General features: G+C 42.6%; 1 protein-coding gene across 1 annotated transcript in view; it reads left to right on the forward strand.

The window, feature by feature from the left end:
- Positions 1 to 3437: 3437 nt before the first annotated feature.
- The window catches only part of EPHX2 (epoxide hydrolase 2), a 61389-nt gene continuing 43268 nt past the window's right edge, over positions 3438 to 21558 (forward strand). Inside the window, 7 exon segments of the mRNA XM_055346000.1 lie at positions 3438 to 3602; positions 8728 to 8768; positions 8771 to 8811; positions 15768 to 15927; positions 17147 to 17337; positions 18472 to 18594; positions 20944 to 21018. Coding sequence (XP_055201975.1) covers positions 3502 to 3602; positions 8728 to 8768; positions 8771 to 8811; positions 15768 to 15927; positions 17147 to 17337; positions 18472 to 18594; positions 20944 to 21018 — 732 coding nt within the window. The 5' untranslated portion in view covers positions 3438 to 3501.

Genomic DNA, 21558 nt, shown 5'->3' on the forward strand with positions numbered 1-21558 from the left:
ATCCATACTGAGTATACAGGACTATACTGCAGAAGCTCCATATTATCCTTCCCAGAAAAACCAGATCCTTTTACTACTGCCCTTGCTGGAAGAAAGTTCCAGCTGGCATATCTGTTGCTTTAAGTTGTTCATTCCATACCCAAATCTCAGCCCAGAAGGTTAACTCGCAGAGCCCACGTCATATGATCAGCATTAAGGAAGTCCAGGAAGCATGGTATTTGTGGAGTCTAGCTTGAGAAAGCAGAACTCAAAATGTGAGAACTATGAAAGCAGAGAAGAGATCTTTGAAGGACATCGTGCATCTCTGAATGACAGATGTCCACTTAGAATTTTTCAAATGTAGGACAAAGTTGTAGATGTTTGGTAGTCAAAAAAAAAAATGACAAGTAGCCATCACAAATATTTCTAATGTCATTCTCATGGCCCCAGAAGCAACTAGAAATTCCTTGAACTCATCATTCCACTACAATGGGAGCTTCTTAGTCCTGATTTTTGTCTGTTTTATTTACCAACAAATCCCAAGTGCCCAGAAAGTGCTGAATACAACATCTATGAATTAAGGAAATTCATTTGCTGCACTTACGAAAGACAAGGCTTCAGGTAGAATGTGGGTTTAGAAAACTGCCAGAGACAACTTTAACTTTGCTTGATTTGTTTAAATCTCTACAGCAGGAGAGGCAATAGGGTTACATAGAGTTTTAAAATAGCATTGGAAAACCAAGGTCTAGCAGGTTCTGGGAAAGGGTGGCGGTGGCAGGAAATCCAAAACAAAACTTGATGAATTTACTGTGAGTTCACTGTAAACTTAGTGATTGACATGAGGTATAATTTCTGAATCTGTGCTACTACATTAGCTATATTTTTATGATTCCATGCTATTACCTCAAACATATTTTATGAATATTAAAATTAGCAGACATACGGGGTGGGATTTATATTTCAAAAAGATCCCCCTTTCCATAGCCCAGTTGAGTGAGCTCTTAACCTTCCTCTACCTTGGTTTTGCAGAAAACCTAGGGGAAGTGTGACCCATGAGAAACAGAAAAGCACAGCAAAACGCAATTGAGACCTCTAAACCTTGCCTAGGCAGTTCAGTAAGGAAGTTCTGTAACTCCTAATGTATTATAAAATATTCCAGACTAGATCAATATACTAGCGTACCACCTCTGAATAAACAAAGGTCTGTCATAGTTTCACAGTTTCCTCTTAACTGGCAATGATTCCCATCTTAAAATGGAGTCTCATGTTCTGTGTTTCTTACTTTCCTTCTCAAAGGGGGTATTTACAAAATCCAATTCTGTCCACGTGTCCTTCTTTGCTTTCCTATGTTTACAAACATATGCATATATGTATTCCTAAATGGTACCACACCAGTCAAACAGCAGAAATCACTCTAGGTAATTTAAATAGAAAGATATTTAATACAGGATATTAGGAACTGACAAAACCTTTGAAAGCAGTGGAGGAGTGAACTCTGGGGTGAGCCTTTAAGAAAGACTCCCAAAACTCACCACTGAACTAGAAGCTATTACCTCTGCCCTAATCAACCTGACAGCACTGGGACTGAGTTCAAGAACACACAGCTTAGCCGGGACCCAGGGATCCAGAAGCAGCTCCAAGTTCTTTGGGCTAAGTAACTGAATGAATGGGGGTGCCATTGAGTAAGACCAGGAACGTGCTGGGGGAAACAGGCTTGAGAGGTGGGATGCAGCAAGAGTTCTGTTTTGGTCATGATAAATTTGAGATACCTGTTGAATATTCAAGATGAAATATTGAGTAAGAGGTTAGATATGCAAGTTTGGAGACCAAAGGAAAATCTAAGTTGGAGAATTAATTTAAGAGAGTTCATACTCTACAAGTCATGTTGCACTTTTATTTCATTATTTTTTTTAAAAAAGCTCAGTTTTGCTTTTGAGATCACCAGTTTCTTGAGAGACTGCTGTAGTCACTTTACCTTTCTCTCTAGGTCTTCAAACCTGGGGCAATCTAGCTTTTATCTCCACAACCACTAAAAGTGTTCTGAAAGAGGTTGTCCCGTGTCACCCAAGTCCAAAATCAAATGGCTTTTTTTCCCCTTCTCTCTGCTAAATTTGCCATTGTTGACTCTGCAATTCCTGCTTTCTATTTTGCTTCGTAGGAGTGGATCTCAGCACCAATAACAGCCTCAGGCAGGTCCCAAAAGAGGTTATGAGGCAAGAGGAGTAAACATGGTCATATTTCACCAGAGCAAAACACCCAAAGTAGACTCGTTTTTCTTCTTCACCAGATTGATGATTTGTAGGTGCAAAGATTGTTGTAAATCAATGCCTCTTGATTTTAGTAAGGTATCTGATGATCTTTCACAACATTCTTCTAGCTAAATGGAGGAAAATAGCTTGGATAAATTCACAGACGACACACTCAACAGAGAGGTCTTTAGTGTCTGTCTTGAAGCATGCTCCTGGCAAGCTATGACACAAGGTCTAAAGGATGTTTTAATTCACTGAGCTAGGGACACCTGAGTGGCTCAGGGGTTGAGCGTCTGTCTGCCTTTGGCTCACAACATGATCTGGGGGTCCTGGCATGGAGTCCCACATTGGGGGAAGCCTGCTTCTCCCTCTGCCTATGTCTCTGCCTCTGTCTCCGTGTCTCTCATGAATAAATAAACAAAATTTTAAAAAGATTCACAGAGCTATAGTACAAAGGCGTGAAGAGTGCAACAACCCTTAGGCAAGTACACCTCACACACTCCTAAGCAAAGTCCAGAAACAAAGGAGCCAATAATATGGAATTTGATTCCAAACAAAGCTGGAACATTTTTAGGCAGCATTAGTACAAGTAGAATGTACAAAGGGGCAATAAGTACTCCCAATTTTTACTTCTAAGCCTCATTCCAACAAGAGATCAGAATAAATGTATTCTGAGTTGGCGGACGGTATCTGGAGCATATTTTATTCTTGAAACACATTCTGCCTTGACAGATAACGTGTGTGAGGAGGGGAGCGAGCTCAGCATAGGGAGGGATCTGTAAATACATGCATCAAAAGGAGGGGCAGCAAAACGATTAGTTTAGTGGCTATGCCAACCCAATCAACAGAATCCAGAATGCCAACCGAAACAAATATCACAGGATCCAGATACAGAATGAAGCTCTTGGCAACACACACACACACACACACACACACACACACACACACGTGCACGCGCGCGCATGCTTCAAAGGGTCTGTGGCCTTTGGCTCTTTCTCAGACTTTCTTTTTCTGAGGCCCGCGCAGGCTGGTGAAAGTCTGGCAAGTTCGCTGGAGGCGGTCAGCGGTCCAGGTTTCGGGGCCTGGAAGGGGTGGAGATAGAATCCAGGCTTCCGGGCGCCGGACCAGGATAGGGGGCGGGGACTAGGCCGGGGGGGCGGGGGCGCGACCCGGGCCGGGGACTAGGGCAGGGGGCGGGGCCGGGAGGGGCCCGGGCGGACCAGTGCGGTGCAGGCTCGGCGGCCCGGCTCGGGCTGCGGCTCCCGGGGCGGTCATGGCGCTGCGGGCGGCCGTGTTCGACCTGGACGGGGTCCTGGCGCTGCCCTCGGTGGTCGGCGCCCTGCGCCGCACGGAGGAGAAGCTGGCGCTGCCCAGGTAAGGGCGAAGCTGCCTCCCGGGACTCCCGGGGCCGTGGGGCGGGTCCTGCAAAGGCGGAAGCAGTTCCCCGGGTACGCGAGTGGACCCATCGTCTTTGTGAATGTCAAGGAATTAGATCTCTCGAAAGACTCCAAAATTGCTCTCTATCCTGGATTCCACTGCTGTCCCCGCGTTCTGTGTAAGGGGAGTGGGTCTTCTCTCTCCCTCTCTCTCTTTTAAGATTTTATTTATGAGAGACAGAGAGAGGGGCAGAGACCCAGGCAGAGGGAGAAGCAGGCCCCATGCACGGAGCCCGACGTGGGACTCGATCCCGGGTCTCCAGGATCACACCTGGGGCTGCAGGTGGCGCTCAGCCGCTGGGCCACCCGGGCTTCGCGGGAATGGGCCTTAAAGACGCGCTGAAGTTGAGAGGGGGAAAAAAAAGTTCTCTAATAGCCAACTAGAGAAACAGCCCTAGAGCCTCACCACTGGGAAATAAACTAGGAAGCATCACCGGTAAACCAGTAAACAGGATGTTCAGAAGGAGAGTTCAGTAACATAAGAAAAGACCTGTTATGATCATTGAAAAAAAAAAAAATCCCCACCAGAACGTACAACAATGTAATTGAAACATAGTTTCAATTATAGGGGCAGGGGCGCGGGGGTCGTGGGAGCTACATGCAGAAAACTGTGTGGAAGAAATACCCCAGAATGTGTTTGGGATTATTAATCCCAGGTGAGATGATGAATGATTTTCTTCATTTTTCTACTTTTTGCGTTTTCAGGGTTTATCTACTTATGAATATATATTTCTCCTATACTCAGAAGGAAGACAAGCATATTTGTTTAAAAAGTTAAAAGGGGGGCGCCTGGGTGGCTCAGTCATTTAAGCATCTGCCTTTGGCTCAGGTCATGATCTCAGGGTCCTGGGATCCAACACCCCATCGGGGTCCCTGTTAAGAGGGGAGTCTGCTTCTCCCTCTCTGCCTCTCCTCCCATTTGTGCACACCTGTGAACACACACTCTCTCTCCCTCAAATAAATAAGTAAATAATATTTTAAAAAATTAAGAAAGATAGGTCACACTGGCAATACCCAAGGAAGACTAAATTCTAAACTACTGGCAAGAATACGGAGCAGGGTGGAAGCTTTGAGAGTACTGCCTCTAGGTTTCATGGCAAATTCATGCTCAGAAGACTGTTTCTCTTGGCAGCTATTTCTTTAATCCATGTTCACTGCAGGTATTTCACAAGCCAGTAGCCTACAGGATAATGTCCTTTCATTACACCAATAAAGAAACAATATACTCCCAAACAATGATAGATTAATCCCGTTATTGTTCTGGTCAAGGGGCTCTGAAAGGAAGTCCAAACTTTGTTTGTACTTGAGAGAGATGGCTTAGCCGATTGAGAGCTGCCCTCCAGCTTGGCTGTTGCAAAAGTAAAAGTCCCCTGTTGCCAGAGCATGTTGCTAGGGAACGATGGCACCAGCATTGGTGAGCAAGAGGACTTTATTCCCCAGCTGGTGGCTGCTCTAAAGAGTAAAGAGTTAACCTTTGCCCAGGCAAAAGCTAATTCCCCCAAGGGCTTTGGAGGGCTGTTTAGATGAGCCCAGTCCCCTGCCCAGACCAAACACTCTTGGATAGTCCTCACAAACTCTTGGTATTGCTGCTTTATGTTTTAATTGATAGACACCCAGGGAGGCCATCAGCAATTGAGCCACTGAGTTCTTATCAAGAGCAATGGAACAGATGACCAGATGTTGGCACGCTCTTCCAGCTTACCTCACTCTCCCAGCAAAACAGCTTTACTTCTCACAACAACTTCATGGTTTTTAGTCTTTGTCATGAACCAACAAGTGGATCTGAAATCATATCAGAGCAATACAAAACATGCCCCATTCTGGAATTCTGGTGATACCAAAGACCAGCAGGGCTTTCTAACCTGTTATACTATATACATTATATATTATAAAAGGCTTGGGTCTGCAAAGATGACAAGCCCAAAGGATTCTCAGAATCTAGAGCCACCCTTACTTTTACAGATACAGAAACTGAAGCCGAGCAGGAAATTAACTTGATTGCATAATAATTAGTCATTAGTCACAGGCAGCTAGGGAACCTAGTTTTTCTGACTCCTAGTCTAGGACTCTTTCCTCTCTGGTTCATCCTGACTTCCCACCTCCCTCAGTTATCTTTCTGGGAAAGATATCAATCTGTAGGGAGTAACTAAGTACATCAATAAGTATATCAATAGTAAATTGATACCAATATATCAACAGCAATAGTAAGTGTATCAATAATTATTTATTGTCAATAAACACAAAGTGCCTACAAGGCCCACAGTCAGAATAATCACATCCTAGGTAATTAGTATTTGAAAGCAGTATTGAAAATGGAGGACCACTCTCAATCGAGACTTGTCCAACTCAGATCATTTGCAGGAGGAAAAGCTGAAGAAAGATTAGTGAGCTTTTTTAGAAGCCCTTTAACCATAGTGTTGTTTTACTTCCTTTTGACTCATAAATTTGATTTTTTTAAAATACATAAAAAGAGCTTACTCTTGTAAGCTGTGAGGTGTATTTGTGCATGTGACCTCATCAATGTAGAAGTGAAGGTGACTTGTGAGAAAAAGTCATAAATATACAGGTTTGCAAGTGTGGGGTATTTAAATGAGCAATGGTCTCTCAGTCAGACCCTGATTAAAAATCTTAGCTCTAACACTTACTCTTGGGTAACCTCAGTTAATCTGTTTTAGTCTGAGCCAACTCCTCTGAAACCTGAATATTAGTTTTAAGATAGGAAAATGCCTTCCCTTAGACATTTTTGTGAGGGTTAAATTAGGTAACGCATTAGGATGGGCAGCTGTATTCCAACACATTTGTTTCTTTATAAAAGTCTTGCGCACATCCAAGGTGATGCATTGGGCATACTCTGTTTATCTAGTGTTGCACAGACTCACACCCTCCCTCCATGACCATGATTTGAATTGTTCCCAGCAGCCATAAAATGGGTCATAGCAAAGCTAGCTGATACCAGGAGGTCAGAGTCCATGGTCTTGACCTTGTTAGCCTATGGAGTATGTGAACCAACCATGGAGGTGTTGGTTCAGAAGGTGAGCCTGAAGGGCCTGCCGTGCATGGGGCATTTTCAGCATGCTTGGCATCTGGTATGTGAATTCAGGCATCCACTGATAGCCAGAGTATAAGATGAAGGCAGTGTCTTAAAATGAACAAAGTTCTTAGGTAGTTCAAAGAAGGGAGAGATTAGGTCTGAGCAGAGAACCAGAAACGCCTTAATGGAGGCAGAGCCTGAGAAGATTGATAAGGGGTTGATGGGAAGAGATATGAAGAGAGAACATTCCAGGTGAAGGAAGCAGCATGAGCAAAGGCTGGGGGCAGAAAGCATGGAATGCACACTGGAGTATTGCATAGTCCAGTGGGGCCAGAGAGGAGGGGAATCATGAGAGAGAAGTGGGAGGAGTTGCTTATCATCTTTATCTGTCCCACTACTATGAGTAGTCACACCTTTCCCTAGAAATTTCCATAGAAATACCAATCACTATGATTAAGAGAGCTACCCCAGACCCTCCTAGAAATGTTACTGACTTTTGAAACTCATCTGGTTCTGAGGCTTCAGATAAGGGATTGTTGGGTGGAGAGGTTACTTAAAAACAAGATCTTTCAAATAAATAAGGAAATAGATAGATCCATCCATCCATCCAACTGATGGCAAAGGTGTGGCAAGGCCATTGCTATTACTGGGATGTTGAGGAAGGCTACAGTAGTAAGAATATATCTTTTTATATTTTGTGCAAAATTAGTAATTGTTACCTGTGAGAGGGTTAGTCGAATGGAAGATAGTTGACTATTTTCAGAAATAAAACTCCCAGATTAGAGATATTTGTTGTCTAACTTGGGAATGGTAAATACTTCAACTGGTTTGTTCATTTCAGTCCATTGTAAATATTTGCCTGAGGCACTGTATTGAGAAGGATTGCACAGCTGTGTAGTGGAATCGGGTGTGGTGATGGATTATCAACATCAGCTGGGGGTGTGGGAGAGCAGAGGTGTATGTGCATGCCACTTATGTACCATATTTTATCCGTCTGATTTCACCCAGCTGGCCATGTGAGGGTAGCTGATCCGCTCCTGGGGGTGGGAAATTACCAAGAAAGTGGAATGGAAACTTTTATTTTGTAATGTGAGAGGGTAATTAGCTGGTCTCTCTGTGTGTCTGCTACTCCTTGGGTCTGTGATAAGGGATAAATATGAGCTGAGAGGTATTAGATGGCTAGGGCTGCCATAACCAAGTCCATACACTGGCTGGCTTCAGTAGTAGTTCCAGAGGTCAGAAGTCCAAGATCAGGGTGGTGGCAGGGTTGATTTCTTCCTGAGGCCTCTCTTCTTGGATTGTAGACGGCCATCTTCTCCCTGTGTCCTTACATGGTCTTCTCTCTGTTCAGGCCTATGTCTTGATTTCTTCCCTGGGACACCACTCATCAGATAGGGCCCACGTTAATGACCTCATTTTGATTTAATCACATCTTTAAAGGCAAATACAGTCACATTCTGAAGTACTGGGGATTAAGACTTCGACACATGAATTGGAGGTGAGGAGAGGCACAATTTGCCTCGTAACATGAGAAAACTGTTTAAAAATTAAACAAGGTCAAAATGAAATAGAAACTATATGCTCAGAATCAAAATCAGAAAAAAATCTTTCATTCCCTTTGAATATGTACTGATAAAGAAGTCCTTTGGAAAAAAAATAAAAAAATAAAGAAGTCCTTTGGAGCACTGCCTTGTGCAAACAAGCTGAAGATGGAAAAGGATCTATATCATAGTCTTGATTTTGTACCTTAAGTGGCAAAGCCAGAAGTCCTGCCAGTTGGAAAGTGTCTGCTAGGTGGTGCCCCATGAGCTGCTTCACCTGCCAGCATACTCATCATTTAAATTATGGTCTCATGTCTTTGTTAGATGGCTCTTTCAGGCTAAGATCCCAACTTGAACTTTGCCTTTCCCCATCCATAGCAGAATATGCCTTTCTAATCCGAGTTTGTGGATAGAAATAGTGTCTGTCCCCTACATGCTGCTGTGATGAAGTCATCTGAATATACATGCTGTTGTTTCTTTGTGTCTTCCAGAGGCTTTCTGAATGAAGCTTCCCAGACAGGGGGCCCAGATGGCTCAGTGCCCGCCTTATGAGGGGAGAGATCACATTTTCTCAGGTAAGGCGACATTTCACAGACCCCCTCAAGAACGCTCTGAGCCCACATGACCATCTCCCACACTGACTAGAAGCTCTCTGAGGGCAGACCCATGTTTGTTTCACCCACTTACCCCATATAGTATTTACTTCATAAGACTGGGTTGGAGGCTCAGAGACACTCAGAGAGATATTTAAGACTGGTTTATTGTCTCTATGGGCCAACCAGCAGGACACACCCCATGACTGGAAAAATTTCCAGCCCCTTGAAGACCTATGCCAGGGAATTACAGCAGCCAGAATAGCTTTTTTTTTTTTCTTAAATTGTGGTAAAATACACAATACAAAATCTACCTTCTTGATCATTATGAAGTATGTAATTTTGTAATGTAAAGCATATTCGCATTGTGAAACCATCACCACCATCCATCTCCAGAACTCTTTTCATCTGGCAAAACTGAAATTCTATACCCTTTAAACAAAAAGTCCCCATCCTTTTCCTCTAACCACTGGTGACCACTACACTACTGAATTTCCTATCTATGTATGTGGCTACTATAGCCACATCACATAAGTAGAATCATGCAATATTTGTCCTTTTGTGCCAGGCTTATTTCACTTAGCATAATGTCTTCGAAGTTCATCCATGCTGTGGCATGTGAAAGGATTTCTTTCCTTTTTAAGGATGAATAGTTTTCCAGTATATGGATAGACCACATTTTATCTGTTCATCTGTTTTTTTTTTAAATATTTTATTTATTTATTCATGAGAGACAGAGAGAGAGAGAGAGGCAGAGGGAGAAGCAGGCTTCATGCAGGGAGCCTGATGTGGGACTTGATCCCGGGTTTCCAGGATCATGCCCTGAGCCGAAAGCAAGCACTAAATTGCTGAGCCACCCAGGGATCCCCATATCCATTCATCTGTTGATGGATACTCAGCTTGCTTCTACCTTTCAATTATTGTGAATAATACTGCTGTGAACATGGGTGTACCAATACCTGCTTGACACATTGCTTTCAATTCCCCTGGGTATAGACCCAGAAGTGGGATTACTGGATTATAGGGTAGTTCCGTCTTTAAATTTTTAAAAAAGATTTTACTTATTTATTCACGACAGACACACAGAGAAAGAGAGAGGCAGAGACACAGGCAGAGGGAGAAGCAGGCTCCATGCAGAAGCCTGACGTGGGACTCAGTCCCGAGTCTCCAGGATCATACCCCGGGCTGAAGGCAGCACTAAACTGCTGGGCCACCGGGGCTGCCCTGTTTTTAAATTTTTAAGGAAACTCCATACTGTTTTGCATTTTGCATTTTGTTTTGCATTCCCCTGAGCAGTGCACAAGATTTCTAGTTTGTCCACATCCTTGCCAATGCTCATTAGTCTTTGTTTGGGGTTGTTTTTGCTTATTTGTTGTTTGTTTTGTTATTGTTATTGATAATTGTCATCCTTAGAGTAGCTGTTTTCAGACAAGGGCAATTGTGGAGAGGAGTTTTTTATTAATAACTAAGTCATTTATTATTAATCATTCCAAGGTCAGAGAGCAGGATTTGAATCACAGCTCCCATTTACAGACTGTGTTGCTCCATCAAGTTACTCAAACCCCCAAAGACTCAGTCTTACCATCTGTAAAATGAGAGTGATCTATTGTCTACTTTGTGGGTTGTTAGGAAGCTGGGAAAGTGCCTCACACAGTGCCTGGCACAGAGTAAGTTGCTCAATAAATAGCAGTTACCATTGTGACTACAATCTCAGTTGGTTTTTAACAAAGTAATCAGGATCTGAAACCACTTGGATTCTCAGTCAGTGTGTGGAGGAAGAAAGGCTATTGAGAATCTATTCTATAAGCAGACAGAGAACATGGTCTATATTTTAACACTTTTTATGAATTACAGCCACCTATCAGTCTGTCAGAAAACTTAGGGCTGGGACTCCTGGGTGGCTCAGTGGTTGAGCATCTGCCTTTGGCTCAGGTCATGATCCCAGGGTCCAGGGATCGAGTCCCACATCAGGTTCCCCACAAGGAGTCTGCTTCTCCCTCTGCCTATGTCTCTGCCTCTCTCTGTCTCTCATGAATAAATAAATAAAATCTTTAAAAAGAAAAGAAAAGGCCTACTTAGGGCCTACTGCAGTAGGAAGTAAAAACCATCTTTTCTGTGAAGGCACCTCTCTCTCTCTCTCTCTCTCTCTCTCTCTCTCTCACACACACACACACACACACACACACACACTGGAGTGGCCCCTGGTGAATGAAAACTAATGATACTGTTGAAAAGAAATGTTAAATCAATAAGAAATCTGCAGTTAATATTATTGGAAGAGAAGGAAAGAGGGAAGTGCAATGTGGTTTCAACTAACATAGGAATTATAGATTGAATTTCTAGTGTGAAAAAACTGCACCTATTCTGACTTCTTTTGTCTTTGTGTAGCTTCTAGAAAACTTGAATGGTTAGCAGATGAGGCTTGAAAAAGCAAATTGCAGTTGACCCTTGAACAAAATGCATTTGAACTGCATGATACCTATACATGGATTTTTAAAAAAATAAATAACACAAGTGCATTTTCTCTCCCTTATGATTTTCTTAATAACATTTTCTTTTCTCTAGCTTACTTTATTGTGAGGATACAGTATATTATACATTTAACATACAAAATATGTGTTAATCAACTATGTTATTGGTAAGGCTTCTGGTCAACAGTAGGTTCTTAGTAATTAAGCTTTTAGGGAGTCAAAATTTATATGTGAGTTTTCAACTATGCAGAGGGTTCACATCCTCAACCCCCACATTATTCAAGGGTCAACGTTATACTATGACAAAGGCTATGGCTACTTAGGTTCAATTTGTCTTTTTAAAAATCATATCTTAGAAATCAGTGTCATCTTTTAATTTTTCATTTGTTTATATAGGGCACCTGGGTGGCTCAGTCAGTTAAGCATCTGACTCTAAAAATTTTTTTTCACTTGTGTATACAATACAAACAGAAAAATACACAAAGTATACAGCTTAATGAATTTTCACACAAATTGAGTGCACCCATGTCACCGGCACCCAGATCAAGAGAAAAAAAAAATCAGCACTGTAGGCACCCCACTTCAAACCCCTTCTAACACTACTCTTTGGAAGGTAACTAACCATCCTTACTTCCAACCTTAGAGATCACTTTTACCTATTTTGTACTTTATGTAAATGGAACCTAACAGATGAATCTTTTGAATCTGGCATCTTTTCCTCAACATTGTATTTGTAAAAGTCATAGATGTTGTTGTGTGCAGTCATAGATGGTTTTATTCTCATTGCTGCATGATATTCCATTGTATGAGGATACTCCGATCTATTTATCCATTTTTTTTCACCCTGAGATGGAAGGGAATTGGGAGATTTTGAGCAGTGAAGTGACATTTATGTATATGTATTCGCAGGAAGGAAAAGGTTTATTTGAGTGGCAGCCAAACACGGAGATGGGAAGGCAAGCAAGCCTCAAATCCACCTCCTGACTGATATTTTTAAAACCTCATTCTTCTACTGCATAAATAGTCCAAAAGGGCAAGGATCATTATAGATTAATTAAGGAAGCTATTGGAAGATCCAGGTGACAGATGGTGGTAGCTTTGACTAAAGTAATATTGGTGGGAGTGGTTAAAAAGTGGTCCAAGTCTGAAATATTTTGACAGTAGATTCAACATGGTTTCTTTAGATTGAGTGTGAGTATGAGAGAGGAATGAAGGATAACAAACATTTCTGGCCAGAATCAGTGGACAGTATCAGTCGCTGTTCACTGCTTTGGGGCTGGAAAATCAGATGCCAAACTTGGGATTTTTAAAATTTGGAATGCTTATTGATCCCCAATATAGTATAGAATAGGTAGCTGGATATACAAACCCAGAGCTGAAAGATGTCCAGACTGAATACACACACACATATACACACACAGCATATGAATGGCATTTTTAATGCCATTGGATTCAGTGTGATCACTGAAAAAGGGAGTATAAATGGGAGAATCCAGAGTCCTGGGTACCCTAATATTAAAGGTCAGGTTGATGAGGACGACTCAGGACTGAGGGATGGAGAATGAATCTCCACCCATAAGAGAAAAATCAGGAGGGTGTGGAGTCCTGAAAGCCAAGAAGTTATCAAATTTCAGATGAAGATGAAGTGGTCATCTGTGTCAATGCAACTGATGGGTCAGGCAAAACAAAGGCTGATGAGTACCCATTAGGCACAGCAGCACAACATGGAGGCCATTGATAACCTTGAAAGGAGAAGTTTCTGTGGAATGTGGAGGTAAAAGCCTGATCAGAGTATGTTCAAGAAAGAATTGGAACATAGGCTTGAAGACTATGTGAAGTTTTGATGCAAAGTGAGGCAGAAAAATGGGGCAGTAAAAGGAGGAGATAAAGTCAAGAAAGAGGTTTTCATTATGGTAACCGCATGCTTGCATGCTGATGGCAGTGATCCAGTAGGGAGGGAGATGGCTGATAAAGAAATAAGGAAGGGAAACCCACTGGTGCCACATTATTCAAGGGTCAACTATATTCTATGACAAAGGCTACTTACGTTCAATTTGTCTTTTCAAAAATCGTATCTTAGAAATCAATGTCATCTTTTAATTTTTCATTTGTGTATATAGGGCACCTGGGTGCCTCAGTCAGTTAAGCATCCAACTCTAAAAAAAAAAAAAGAGAAAGAGATGGAATCTAATTAGAAGAGTTGAGCTTGGATTAAAATAATGTACCATTATCTCTGGCAACAGAAGGGAAGATGGAGCTGTTGGCCACAGATGCTAGTAGGTAGCTATTTGTGATGGTGGGAACTTGCTGGAAGATTTTTATTATTTTTATGAAAAGGTGAATACTTTCATTATTTTACCAATTTCATTAATGGTTTTAGTCTATTCATGTTATATATTTTATCTTGCATCAGTTTTGGCATTTGTATCTCATTTTTCCTTTTTATCTTTTGGCCCCCCTCATCACATTTCTCCCACCCTGTCCCCCACCATCTGCCTCTGGCAACCATGTTCTCTGTATCTCTGAGTTTGGCTTTTTTTTGTATTTTGTTTTTGTTTCTGTTTTTAGTTTAGTTTCCATATACAAATGAGATCATACAGTATTTGACAGACTTTCTCTGTCAGATTTATTTCACTTAGCATAATGCCCTCAGTGTTCAGCCAGATTGTCACAAATGGCAGGATTTTGTTCTTTTTTGTGGCTGAATAACATTCCGTTAAATTTATATACCACATTTTCTTTATCCATTCATTCATCCATTGTTGGGCATCTAGGTTGTTTCCGTATCTTGGCTATTATAAAAAATGCTATAGTGAACATGGAAGTGGAGATATCTTTTTGAGTTAGTGTTTTTGTTTTCTTTGGATAAATACTGGAGTGGAATTGCTGGATCATAGGGTAGTTCTATTTTTAATTTTTTGAGGAACCTCCATACTGTTTTCCACAGCGACGGCACCAGTTTACATTACACCAGTTTGCATTCCAGGAGTGTTCCCTTTTCTCCACATCCTCACCAACATTTGTTATTTCTTGTCTTTTTGATAATAACCATTCTAATTGGTGTGAGGTGATAGCTCACTGTGGTTTTGATTTGCATTTCTCTGATGATTAGTCTTGTTGAGCATCTTGTCATGTACCTGTTGGCCATCTCTATGTCTTCTTTGGAAAAAATGTCTTTTCAGATCTCCCATACACTTTATAATCAGGTTGTTTGCTTTTTTTTTTTCCTGTTGGGTTGTATGAGTTCTTTATATATTTTAGGTATTAGCCCCTTATTAGATGTATGATTTGCACATATTTTTCCCATTCACTAGGTTGCCTTTTCATTTTGTTGATGTCTTCCTTTGCTGTGCAGAAGCTTTTTAGTTTGATATGGTCCCACTTGTTTATTTTTGCTTTGGTTGCTTTGCTTTTGTTGTCAGATTCAAAAAATCATCACCAATACCTATGTCAAAGAACTTATCACCTATGTTTTCTTCTAGGGGTTTCATGGTGTCAGGTCTTATGTTCACGTCTTTCATCCATTTTCAGTCGATTTTTGTGTGTGATGAGAACAGTGGTGAAATTTCACTGTTTGGCATGTTGCTGTCCAGTTTTCCCAACACCATTTATTGAAGAAATTGGCCTTTCCCCATTGTACATTCTTGGCCCCTTTATTGTAAATTAATCAGCTTATATGTATGCATGGATTTATATATGAGCTCTCTATCGTTCTGCTATTGGGGTTTGGGTAGTTTTCAGTTTGAACTATTACACTTAGTGCTGCTATCATAGTGTGTAAATATATCAGAATCCATTTTGCTGTTAACAAGTATAATAGTTAGCTAGGGCTGCCATAATAAAATACCATAGACTGAGTGGCTTAAATAATAGAAATTTATTTTCTAATCAGCTCTGGAGACTAGAAGCCCAAGATCAAGGTGTGTTGGCAGGATTGGTTTTTTTCTGAGGTCTCTCTTCTTGTAGTGGTCATCTTCTATGTCTTTGCAGTCTTTCCTCTGTGGGGTACACACCAGGTGTGTGTGTGTGTGTGTGTGTGTGTGTGTGTGTGTGTGTCCTAATCTTACAAAGACACCAGTCAGATTCAATTAGGACCCACTCATGACCTCATTTTACCTTAATTACCTCTTTCAAGACCCTACCTCCAAGGATAATCACATTCTGAGATGTAAGGGGTTAAGATTTCAACTTGAATTTGGGGGGAACACCATTTAGCCCATAAACAGGGGCATTTGTGTAGTTTGTAGTTTGGGGCTCTTAGAAATAGTGCTGCTGCTGTGCACTATTATAGTGTATATATGTATATGTCTTTTGGGGAACATCTGTAGACATTTCCATGGGATGTGTGTCTAGGAGTGGAATTGATGGATCACAGAGAATGCATACGGTCATATTTAGTACATGCTGCCAAAAGCTTTTCCAAAGGATTGTACCAATTGATAGTCCCTAATCAATTCACTTTTACAGTGGGTGCCACTCATGGAAGAAGGCTGCAGGAAATGTGCTGAGGTCTCTGGAATCTGCCTCCCTGAGAATTTCTCTATAAGTCAAATCTTTGGCAGAGCAGCTGCAGCAAGAAAGATCAACCACCCCATGCTTCAGGCAGCTCTTGCTCTCAGAAAGAAGGGTAAGGATCCAATACTGGCCATTCTCTGAATCAACCACACCAGAATCCTTGGGAGGGTTAGGTTCGAATGTCAGAATACATTGAAATGTGTATTTCTGGACCTTGATGGGAAGCCATTCTTAAAGCATAGCCCCGAAATAGGTTTCATCAAATGGCCAAAAGTAGCGCTATCAGAATAGCTAGAAAAAAATGAAAGAATTTTATTTAATAAAGCAATTTGTGCCAGAGACTGCCTTGTGAGCAGAATTCTTTCCCTCCAGTGACACTAGTAATGACCAGAATGACCCAACCTCTTGTCACAGTGATTGAAAATGAAGGCCTTTTAAGTGATAGTCTCAACCTCTGAATGTCAAAGTGACTGAGCTATGAGCTGGCTGACATGAATTCAGATGGTGTCAAATGGTCTGGGACATGGGATCATGTTCATCCAATAGACATTTATTTACTGTCAGAGCCCAGCTCTTCTTTACAGGTATATTCAAAATCATTCTACCCACTTATAAGTACACTTACCTGGTTGTGCCTAAGCCATCCCATGTCCATGTTTCTCACTCATGTTACATGGAAAGAGTCTCACCACTGGTCTCATCAGTGCCTCGTTTCCAGCATCTCTTGGTTCTTGCCTTCTTGGTTAGAGAGAGAAAGCCAGGGGATAATGCTGTCTCTGTTTACATTCCTCTGGTTTTGAGATGGGAATGCAGCCTCTGACAGCTAAGGCAGGTGTTTTGAAAGATAGCCGAGCAGAGTTTTCAGTAACATAGACTGGAGTGGCAGTGCAAAGACAGGAGTCTGGGCCTGGGCCAGTTCTGCCTTCACTGTGTGACTCTGTGAAGCTCATAATTTGTCAGAGCTTCTGTTTGCTCATCTGTAAAAGTGGATGGTAAGATCTGCCCTGCCTGCCTCAAAGATGGTGAGGATCATAGGAGCTGATGAAGATTGCAACCTCTTGCTCTGCAGCTGCAAGGAATTAAAGGATGTAGTGTTTCTATCTGCTAGAAACACTTACTCTAGTTAGCTTACTCTGGTGTCTCTGTGGCAGGAGGTGCTAATGGGTAAAGATGATTCTTTTCCCATCTGTGAGTTTAGAAGCTGGGCATCGGGAGTCTGATGCAAATAAGAACCCTGAATGGGCCCTTCTTTGGGGTTCCCTGTGGGGTACCCTGAGCTTCTTGGAGCAAAGTTCTATATCTGGTCCAGTCACTGATGATTTCTCATTCAGGATACACAACCTGCATCCTCACCAACAACTGGCTGGACGACAGCTCTCAGAGGGGCAGCCTGGCCCAACTGGTGTGTCAGCTGAGTCCACATTTTAACTTCGTGGTAGAGTCGTGCCGGATCAACATGGCCAAGCCTGATCCTCAGATCTACAAGTTTGTGCTGGACACCCTGAAGGCCAGCCCGAGTGAGGTATGTGAGCACTTCCTTTTAGTGAAAAAGAATGTTCTGGAGATATTGCAACTAAGAAAAATTGAGGAGTGAGCATGTGGGGACATCTGGGTCATGGTAGTTTGATTCTAGGTCCAGTGATAGGGTCCCGTTCTCCCAGGCCAGGACTTCTGAAGGACTCTCCCTAACCCTTCAGCCTAGAACATTCTACAAGAGATGGGCATCTGGCCCCTCTCTGGGACTTTTATATAGGCCAACAATCCCAGAACGCTTCCTCTCTCCTCTTTGCTCCTGCTCTCCTGCTCTTCTCAGCCCCTGGATTAAGCCTTGTGACAGTGCTCTGAATTTTAGCATGCACATAAATAAACATCTTCTCATTTCTGGCTTTTGAGTTGGATGAGCCGCTTAGAAGTCTGGGCCTGCCTTAATCCAAGATGATAATGCACTCATGCTCTCTTCTACAATTTTAAGGATTTTTTTAATTTAAAAATTTAAATATTTGATCCATTCAGAATTTATTAATTTATCAGAAGATGAGAAGGAAGCATTCAATGTTTCCCCCAAAACAGTTAACATAATTATATAATATTTTAAATACTATTTTTTCCTTGCCAGGTAGACAACACAAGTTATCATTTATATTTGGGTTCATTCCTTGGCTCTCTTCTATTTCATCAATATGTGTCAATTTCTCTTCTAGCACCCCATTTTTTAAAAAATTTTACCTTTCGTAGCCTCATTTTAGTATCTGCCCTTATTACAGTTCTTTTCCAGACTTTATGGGGGATCTATTCATACATTGGATTTCCTAGATGAATTGTAATGTCACCCTGATAAGTTTACCTTCCTTAATTTTTTTACATTAATTTATTTTTTTTCCTTAATTTTCTTACAGTTTCAGAATTCAGGGTGAAGCCCACACGTATATGGGGGAATATGTACATCTATCTGTGTGTTTTTGTGTAGGCTTATGTAATTCACTATTTTTAGTTTAAAGAGTAAACAAATACATGGAGAAAAAAAATAATTCTTCACTTTGATATCAAAAAAATAAGCACTAATCACATTTTCCTGTGTGCCTTTCCGGTGTTGCCCATCACGCATGAGTTTTGCTGTGGCTGAAGTGATGCTGGTGTCTGTGTTATCTGGATTCAGGTTGTGTTCTTGGATGACATTGGAGCTAATCTGAAGCCGGCCCGTGACTTGGGGATGGTCACCATCCTCGTCCGTGACACAGACCCAGCCCTGACAGAACTGCAGAAAGTAACCGGGGTGCAGGTAACTTTGTGGGTTGCGCCAGGGTGGGTCTCCTGCCACTCTTCTGTGGTTGGGTGTATAGGCGACCCAGCAAGTGAGAGGGGAGCCGGTTCCACGGGTCCATTGCTGTGCACCTCCTGGGGGGAAGGCCGTCCCCCTCGTTGTGCCATCAGCATTCTGTCCTTGAAGAACTTCTTGTTTCTTTCTCCGCAGTCATGAGCAGAGAACCGATGCTCTGAGAGCAAGAATCTGTACTCATCAGAGTCAGATGAACCAAGATCCAAGACAAGGGTGGAGCTATCAAAGCCATCAGACCTATCTTTCTTTCTTTCTTTCTTTCTTTCTTTCTTTCTTTCTTTCTTTCTCTTCTTTCTTTCTTTCTTTTCTTTCTTCTTTCTTTCTCTCAAAATTGTTTTTAAAATTTTTAAATTCTTTTTTTTTTTTTTTTTTTAGAGTAAATTCTGAGAATTTAGCTGCTAGGTCTGCCCGAGTAGGGGTAAGGAGCACAATCCTCCCCTTGTCTGCCTGGTTATACTGCTGGCACTCGGGTGGAGTGGTTTAGTTTGCACCCTGACCTTAAAACCATCCCTCACAGAGAAGGAGGGGACACTCTTAATGATGCCCCAGGGGGCTGCCTGGGGATTAGTTTGCTGTACCAGAGCTGAGGCACTTTTTGTTGTCTTGAGATTACCTAAGATCATGGATCCCACTGAGCCCAGGAGTGATGGCTGCACAAGGCTTTTCCAGGAATGCCATGCTTTGGTTGTGCCAGTGTGGTGGGGGGAGGGGCATACACCTGGTGGAGCCAGCTGGAAGGCACAACCATCCCAACCTTTTCTCAAAGGGAACTGTGTCTGTTTCCCTGAGCTTCCATAAAGTACACAGCCTGGATAGCCAAGATTACAGTGTTGGCAAGGGTGGTTTCTTCCAAGGCCTCTCTCTGTGGCCACATTCCTCCTGTGTCTTCACATGGTCTTCCCCTGTGTATGTTCAAATGTTGTCATCTTTATGAGGACACCAGCTAAATTGGATTCTGTCTCCAATAGGCTCACTCCAGTGACCTCCTTTAACTGTAATGACCTCTTTAAAGACCTTATCTCCAAACACTGTCACATTCTGAGGCCCTGGAGGTTAAGACTTCAACAGATGAATTGGAAGGGAACACAATTTAGCCCCCCATAATAGGAACAATTGATTTCTCATCTTTCTTTTTTCTTTTCTTTTTTTTTTTTTGTAGATTTTATTTATTCATTTGAGAGAGAGAGAGAGAGAGCATAAGCAGGGGGATGGACAGAGAAAGTGGGAGAAGCTGACCTCCTGGAACTCCAGAGGACATAACTGGGGACTGTAGGCAGAAGGCTCTTGCTGGCTCAGCTCTGCCCCCGCCTACCCCAAATTCATTCATGTTAAAGCCTCAGGAACTCAGAATGTGACCATGTTTGGAGGAGATAGGGCCTTTAAAGGGGGTGATTAAGAGAAACTGAGGTCATTGCAGTGGGCCCTTATCCATATAACCATGTCCTTATGAGAAGAGATTGAGATACAGACATATAGAAGAAAGACTATGTGAGGACCCAGGGTGAAGGTGGCCATCTGCAAGCCAAAGAGAGAGGACTCAGGAGGAACTGACCCTGCCAACACCTTGGTGTTGGATTCCCAGCTTCCAGAACTGAGAGCCCTAAATGTCTGCTGTTGCAGTCACCCAGTCCATGGCATATTGCTATGGCAGCTCAAGCAGACTGATACAAAGGCACAGAGAGTTTGCTTTTGGTGGCCTGAAGGAGAAATCCTTCAGTGGAGCCATACAGTGATGGGATGGCTGCTTTGTGAACTTTGTGTTCCTGGTGGTGTCCAACATGAGCCTGGGTGACCACTTGAGGAACTGCCATAGAGGAGAATTACAGTAATAGAAGTACAAACTCTCAGAGTTTTAGAGCAAGTGGTGTTTATTTCTTGCTTGTGTGAAGTTCAGTTGGTGGTGGCCAAGAGCTTTGCTTCATGCAGCCATTCAAAGGCCCTGAGTTGACAGAGGACCCCCTTGTCTTCCACTCTGGTTTCCCAGGTCACACCAGACTCTCAGCCGGTGGTTAGAGAGGTGTGCAGTAGAGAATGTAGAGAATCGCGCGGGGATTTTAATGGGTCAGGCTGATGGGCCATATTCTTCCCGGCTGCACTGAACTGAAAGTGAGCGGTGGGGGTGATGAATAGACCTATGTGCCTTCAGGAGAAGGATGTGGGCTGGGTAGTCACCGGGAGGATTCAGGAGGCCACAGCACAGGTGCCTCTAGCTCTCTTCTGGTGCCAGCAGTCTCACTTTTGCAAACCTCTGAGAACTTCTCACAGAAGGAGGCTGTCTTCTTTTTCTTTCAGCTTCTCCAAACTGCAGCCCCTCTGCCAGTCCCGTGCAATCCGAGCAACATGAGCCACGTGTATGTGCCAATAAAGGTACGTGAGCACTCTCTCACAGGCAGCCGAGTACTCCCTGACCAGGCCACCTACAAGAATGCCCTGCAGAGACATTTGTTAAACATCAAGGATAGCTGAACATCCACTGTTTATAGGGAAATAATATTTCTTCATATAATCGTTCTTCAAAAATCAGAAGACATGGATCCTGCCTTAAGACATGCACAGCAGTGTATGGAGGTGGTCAGATTCCCATGGAAAAACAGGTTACACAGTGCCTTGAGTAGCCCAGAGGTGCTAGAGTCCATGTGTTATCTGGCCTGTGTTCTGGGGAGAACTTATTTTTATCCAGCAGATAGTTATTGAGCACTGCCTTGTGTCAGGCATGGGTCAGATACGAGCGATGAAGTGAGGAACAAGACAGACCCATCCTCAAGGAACCCATGGCAAGAATAAAGAGATGGAATTGGGGACACCTGGGTGGCTCAGTGGTTGAGTGTCTGCCTTTGACTCAGGTCGTGATCCTGGGGTCCTGGGATTGAGTCCCACATCAGGCTCCCCACAGGGAGCCTGTTTCTC

Source organism: Nyctereutes procyonoides, unplaced genomic scaffold (assembly GCF_905146905.1).
Source record: "Nyctereutes procyonoides isolate TBG_1078 unplaced genomic scaffold, NYPRO_anot_genome, whole genome shotgun sequence".
Taxonomy (NCBI): domain Eukaryota; kingdom Metazoa; phylum Chordata; class Mammalia; order Carnivora; family Canidae; genus Nyctereutes; species Nyctereutes procyonoides.